The sequence below is a fragment of the Epinephelus moara genome, chromosome 3, assembly GCF_006386435.1.
Source record: "Epinephelus moara isolate mb chromosome 3, YSFRI_EMoa_1.0, whole genome shotgun sequence".
Lineage (NCBI taxonomy): Eukaryota > Metazoa > Chordata > Actinopteri > Perciformes > Serranidae > Epinephelus > Epinephelus moara.
In genome coordinates, this window is record NC_065508.1 from 40386279 (window position 1) to 40393439 (window position 7161).

At 41.1% G+C, this 7161-nt stretch overlaps 1 protein-coding gene across 1 annotated transcript in view; it reads right to left on the reverse strand.

Moving 5' to 3' along the window:
• dscama (Down syndrome cell adhesion molecule a) overlaps positions 1-7161 on the reverse strand; it is a 324415-nt gene that overhangs the window by 140882 nt on the left and 176372 nt on the right. Inside the window, exons 5-9 of the mRNA XM_050035201.1 lie at positions 6502-6780; positions 5957-6232; positions 4692-4988; positions 2090-2365; positions 337-615 (exon numbers count right to left, since the gene is read on the reverse strand). Coding sequence (XP_049891158.1) covers positions 337-615; positions 2090-2365; positions 4692-4988; positions 5957-6232; positions 6502-6780 — 1407 coding nt within the window. The remainder of the gene's footprint in view (positions 1-336; positions 616-2089; positions 2366-4691; positions 4989-5956; positions 6233-6501; positions 6781-7161) is intronic.

A 7161-nucleotide genomic window follows, 5' to 3' on the forward strand; every position in this document is an offset into this window, starting at 1 on the left:
TGATTTATAAAGAGAACATTGCGTGCAAGTGTGCGTGCGCACGGTTTTATAAATCAGATTATTTTTTGGCGCACGCCATTTTCAGCTTTTGGGCGCACATCAACTTTTAGTATGAATCCTAAGCACTCTTTTATAAATGAGGCCCCTGGTACTGACACTCTGCACTATATTATCTGTCACCAGCATTCACTCCCTTTGTCCCTAAAACTTTTAATGGCAGATGACACAAGACACAAGGATCTCTGCTTGTATCTTATAGTATGCTTCAGTGGAATCATGCCTTTCCTTACTCCTCAACACCACCACCCCACCCACACCTATCTCCCCCCTCCTCACCTCGGACTATGAGCTGGCTCTGGTGCTCTACAGCCGCAGCTTGGTTGCGTGCTATGCAGGTGTAGTTGCCATTGTGCATCAGTGTGAGGTTGGAGATACGCAGTGAGCTGGTGAAGTCTATGTTGTCTATGGTGACACCCAAGCTGGCTGGGATTGGCTGACCATCCTTCTGCCAGGTGATGAAGACGGGCTGGTCGCCAGACATTACCACGCAGGGGATGAAGACTCGCTGGCCAATGGAAAACCGAGGGAACTCAAATGGGTGGATGGTAGGTGGAACTGTTGATGAGACATTCAAATTCATTGCCTGACACAATTTGGTAAGACTGTGTTATATTTCTTACAGCTGAACCATTTGGATGATTAAACATAACAGACATAAACATGGGCATCATGGTTAAGTTCTAGTACTATTGTATTATTAGAAGATAATTAAAAAGTAATCCAGCTGTTCATCTAATTATAAATACATTATGCTTCAAATGTAGCTTGTCACACAATTAGAAAAATAAATTATGTACAGAAATCAAAAAATGTTGATGCATCAAGATGCATTAATGATCATTTTATCATTGCATCGTAGCAGCCTAATTTGGAATCAAATCAAACTGTGAGGTGCTCAGAGGTTACCACCCTTAATATATACGTACCTATGCATGTGATGCTGAGCTACTTTATGACGCACACCCAGAGTGACTCAGTAGTCACATTTCTCTCTGTATTAACTTGTTCCTAGTATTAAAACATTATGCTGTAATTTTGGGAGGAATGAGGTTATTTTATTGCCTCTACCCACATAATGTGGAGCAGCTGAATTCTCACTCAAAAACCATGCATATAACATTCTCTCTCACTGTCTTTTGCTCTCTGGGGACACTGTAGCCATCGTGAGAACCAGATGCTTTGGAAAATTAATGATTTAAAATAACATTGGAATAAGCTGCACTTCAGCGCTTATTTAATTCACAACAAAATAGGCATAATAGGCTCCTGGGGATTCCCTCTCAGCAGCGGTGGAATGCTAAGCAGCCTAGAAGCAAATTAGTCGAGGTGGAATGGCAGCATAGCTTTGTCTATGCTGTGTGATTTCCCTCCCTCCTTGCACACTTGTTAGCACGTCAAGACCTGCCAAAGAGAAAGATGGGGGGGGCATCCGACATTTTCTATTATGCAGCGTCATTGAAGAAAGAAAGCAATCTGAGGTTATCATCATCTGGCTCAGATCAGCACAGCTGCATATTCAGATGAGTCTCAGATTAGCTGGCTGGGATGATGGAGATGGTGCTTTGCTATCAGTGATGCGAGTGTGCTTTTTTTACAAGTTGTATACAAATATCCATCTGTATATCTGTGTTTTCTGTGATAAGGAAAGGTAGATACTAACGTGATGCTTTAATGTATCTTTTAAATGCTATGAACATCATCCATACACCAGATGGAAAAACAGACTGATGCAGACTGACAAAGTGATTCCATTTCAGTAGTCACAGACTAAGAGATTAATGATGGAGTACTCATGAATGTACTCTGCAGATACTGGGGTATGACACAATGTGTATGCATATCTCAAACAAATGGCTTAAGCTGCTTACTTGACACTTCAGATAGACAATAATCCCGATAGAGTACCAAACATTACACGCAGCTACAGCACATAAATCTTATGCTATTTTTCTAAATATAAAGTCCAGGCTTATTTTCCAGGGCTGAGTCATGAACTGTAACTGAAGACAGATTAGATTGAGGTTCATACCTTTCACAGTAACATAGACGCTCTGGTGCGTGGAGAGCTGAGGCTGCACAAGCACATTGCAGGTGTATTCTCCTTCATCCACATCTTTCTGCACATCAAACAGCTTCAGGGTGCCGTTGTTCTCAAAGGCCCGCTGGCGGTGATTGTATGGCAGCAAATTGGAGTCCTTATACCACTTGATGGAGTAGTATGGGTAGCCAATGACACGGCAGTGGATGTACATGTCCCGCCCAGCGATGGCAGTGAGGTTTTTCATTGGTCTGATGCTGGCAGGCCCTTAAGGGACACATTGGAGAGACAACTCTCTTAAAATGATTTTGAGGCAGGGGGTTGGTGGTAGTATAAAAGATAGCTGTGCTTTGTTCTGTGTGTTTTCAAGACACCACAAACATGCCTTTTACATGCCATGATTCATTCTGATGGTAAGGAATTAAAACATTGCCAAGTTTTATTTAGGAGTCTCAGACTAAGATATCCTTGTGGTAAGTCAAAGAAAGGGAAACCAGGCTCAGAATCATTACTCATGGACCCATTCTGGTCTGTTTTCCTCCATCAAATGTGCTTTTTGACGAGTCAGAAGCAGGGTCTCGTGTACCATCTATTTGAGCCTGTAGTGAATAGGCTCGTTCGAGATGAACTGTGCTTGCCTGGAAAGTAGACGAGATCAGGCGGCTGCAGCAGGGGGCGGTGACAAAAAGCTGTGGTCAAGTCGGACAGTTTCCCGACAGTTTCCAGCAGCCTTCAGTCCGTACAGGAAGTCACATCCTGTCTGTTATGTTGTCGATTTATTAAAATATTGTAAGACTTATATATCAGTTTGTTCTCAGTCTCCAGTTATTTTAATTATGATAGATTAATTTATTAAAATTCTTTACAGGCGATCTGTAATTTATGTTCATGGTTCAACCTCCATTTTACATGAATTTTAATGTAAATCAGCATCATATCAGTTTGCTGCTGCAGAGCAGACCTGTCCCCTCAACTTGGCTAAATGAATTGTGTCTGACTATAAGGTTAATATTTCCAGAGGAAAAAATACGAGACAACAGCTTTCATTAAGATCAGTCAGATATAGTCAGGGCTTCACATCTCTACAGATGTTATTTTAAGAATCCTCACATCCCACTGACCACAAGTTTCTGTGTTGCTAAACACCTCAATAATTAAAACAGTCCAATGTTAATATACAGTAGACTACATATAGTTTATGATGAATGTATTTAGTCTCTGACAACTAAACTTCACCATCAGTCACACAACATTCTGTTAACAGAATAAGCCTTCAATTCAGACAAATAAAATGTAAATCTCTGAAATTCAACAAAAATTAAAAGTTTATCTAAAACGTCATCTTGTTGACTCAACATCTAAACCAATCAGCTGTTAGACTGGGTGAGAGCCAGTTGGTGGAGAGCAACTGCAGCGCCTGGCTCTAAAAACTGCGGCTGCCTCACTATCGCCAGATTATCATTGTCCACTTTTGTAATACATCAGAGCAAGTCAGGATGAAGTCGGACACAAAACTAACCGGCATGCATTGTGTGGCTATCGCCGGTGATCGGATCTGCACAGGCCTGGCTCATCTCGAACGAGCCTACCATTACCTTGTGCTCCCACCTCTTTGGTGCCAGATGTGATTGCCTCTGACAACCATTTGAGTGGAATGTTCCATTTCTCCACTCACAAAGCTATTATTAAAACCATTACTCATGTTGTCAGCTTTTGCACACACTTGTGAAAAACCAACAGAATAACCAATAGGCTTCCATAGCTTTATGTCTCTCAGGGAAATTGACTGTTGAGCTTCTTTTTAAAGCACTATAGAAAACAGTTTAACTAGGCTCTGTAGTGTACTGAGCACAAGCATATCCTGAGTTGCTACTCTCTTTAGCTCGATTAAGGAGCCAACGATGTGAGAAACAGTCATTACACTTTCTCTGTAATGGCACCTGTGGAGATTTATCTTCATCGCTTGGCTGCATTCAGCATCCGTGGACCTTCACTGAAGGACTTGAGAATCGCCCTATTTAGCCTTACAACATGCAAGAATGAACACAATCAAATTAAACCAATCAGTGTTCTGAAAGTACCCTTCCCTCTCTGCAACAGAGAAATACTAATAGCCTTGCACCAAGCACAGCACTATTACCGCTACATGACATCAGCAACCCAGCCAACCAATTCCCTGTAGAGAGCAGATAGCACTACAGTCATACACTGGAGCTAACAGTAAATCACCTGAATGGCGTCCCAATATGACGCTATCAGCAGGGCCTGGGTAGGAAGCAGGGTATTAGAAAAGTTAATGTGGACACCAGTTACTGATTATAAGATGGCCCATACAGGAGGCTGTAGAATTATCTGTCATAGCAAGAGAAAACAGAATGAAGCTACAATATCAAGTTTTTAAAGACGAGAGAAACTAGCAACACCTAATGACTTAAACTAAAAATCAGTTCCAAACTGAGTCAGGCATTCTTTTAACATCTGCACATCCAGGCACTTTAAATGTAGCCAATTCAAAAGGTTTAAAACAGAATAGATCAGGACATGTTCATGTGTATATGTGATGGTGTGTTGGAAGAGTTGATCTGACAAGCACCTCTTACGTTTATTCGCGCCTGGTAGGAAACTGTCCCAGCCGAATTGTTGCAGATGCAGCGATACACCCCTCCATCAGGTACTTGGGTCTGGCTGATGTTGAGGTGGCTGACCACATGACCCTCAGTGTTGGTATAGTAGGAGATTCGGTGGCGGCTGTCCCTTATCACCGGTTCCTCATCCAGAGTCCATGTTACACGCGGTTCTGGTGTGCCCTTCACAGTGCATGACAGCGACACAAATTCATTGATGTTGTAGACCTTCTCACTGAATGAAGCCAGAATCTTGGGGGTGCCATCTGGACAGTGGAGACAGATACACATGGCAATGTTCGTTTAATTACTACACACTAATTATTGTTAAATTAAATAAATGACTGTAGTCTTGCAATATTATGACTTTATTCTCGTGAAATTACAACTTGATTCTCGTAGACCTACGACTGTATTCTTGTAATATTATGACTTTATTCTAATAGATTTACGACTGTACTGTATTCTTGTAATATTTCAGCTTTATTCTCGTAGATTTACAACTTTATTCTCATAATATTATAACTTTATTCTTGTAGATTTACAACTTTATCTCCGTAATATTATAACTTATTCTTGTAGATTTACAACTTCACTCTCTTCATATTAAAACTTTATCCTGGTAGATTTATTTATTTATTTACTTTATTCTCGTAGATTTATGACTGTTTTCTTGCAATATTATGCCTTTATTGTCATGGATTTACGACTTTATTCTTGAAATAGTATGACATTATTATATAGATTTACAACTTTACAACTTTGATCTCCTAATAATATGACTTTATTCTGGTAGATTTACAACCTTATTTTTGTAGGTTTACAACTTTATTCTTGAAATCTCAGTTGTTTTTTTCTTAATTCTTTACCATGGCCCTAATTCTCATTCATAAAAAGTAGAATTTAAATGGAGAGCAGATTATGTCAGCTAATTTCTTTGGCTCCACATCATTGATTATCAATACTCTACTTACACTGGTGTCATCATGAAAGACCAACACTGCAACATTCCAGCTTGTGTAACAGTATGCAAGTCTCTTTCACAAAATCTAATAAAGTTAAACTGTACTACATCACACAACACATTCTGGATTTGAACATGAACACACATACACAATACACAGTTTGGATTAATGTGTGCATACACAAATACCTATACACGTAACACAAAGAGATCTTTCATGTAATGTGCATCCTCCCACACATCTCCAGTAAGATTAATGTGAATTCTGACCTTCTAGTATGACTTGAACAAAGTCCTGGGCAGACATCTTCCCATGTCTGGCAAAACACTGATAGGCTCCTCCGTCGCTCTTGGCCATACCAGCCATGACCAGGTTCTCCCTGTTTTGGCCTGTCATGCGAACGCTGTTACTGGGGTAGATGAGCTCTCCGTTGCGGTACCATGACAACTGGTACTCCTCTGAGCCAGTTACACTGCAAGACAGTGAAACCTGGCTTCCCACGCTGCCCTTCACCTTCCGTGGGCTAACCACGACCTTCAGGGGCTCTGTAGGTTAGGGAGGTAAAAGTTCAGCTGTTTTAAAAGTAGCTTCTGTTAAACAGAAGATTTGAGTATTTGGTTTTAATTGTTTCTTGTATTTTTACCAAGGCATCATTATTATTTTACATGAGAAAAATTAAAAATGCTACATGTAGCACCAAAAACATTTGAACATTTGCAGCATCTTTAGATTCATAGCTCACCTCTGTTTTGAGGCATTATACCACTGATAAAACTCCATCCCAGTGACTTACCACCAGCCCATGGGCACTGACCTTTTACGTGCAGCCTGCCAACCACCTCAGCATTGCCGTAGCCATTCCACACCTCACACACATATGTCCCTGTGTCGCTGGGCTGGGCTCTCTCTATCAGCAGGCCTGTCACACTCTGTCTGAAGCGAGTGTCTGGCTCCAGCGGCCGGTTATCTTTTAGCCAGCGGTATTTGGGTGCGGGGTGACCGGAGGCCTTGCAGGGCAACTCCACTCGATGAGATGCCATCACCTCACGACGCTCAAAGCTGTCCAAGATGTGGGGTGCTGAGTTGGTGGGATCTGCATGGAGGAAATGTGATACAGGGTGTTAAAACTGAGATGACTGTGTGTTTTTATTTAACCCCATAATACTGTACTGTGTGTCTAATGCTTCATGGTTATCAAGGTGGCTGATTGGGTAAAGGGCACACACTCTAGCCGAATTGTTAGTTTCCAACATGTGTTTTGTCAGTGGACTTTCATGTGTTCATATTACACACCAAGTATCCTCCTGCATCTGCTGTTGAAATTGCAGGACACCAATGCTGGGATGTCAACAAAATCACATGGTTAGGTTTAGAAAAATGCATCATGGTTTGGCACTACATTCATCAATCAATCAATCAATCAATTTTATTTATAAAGCCCAATATCACAAATCACAATTTGCCTCACAGGGCT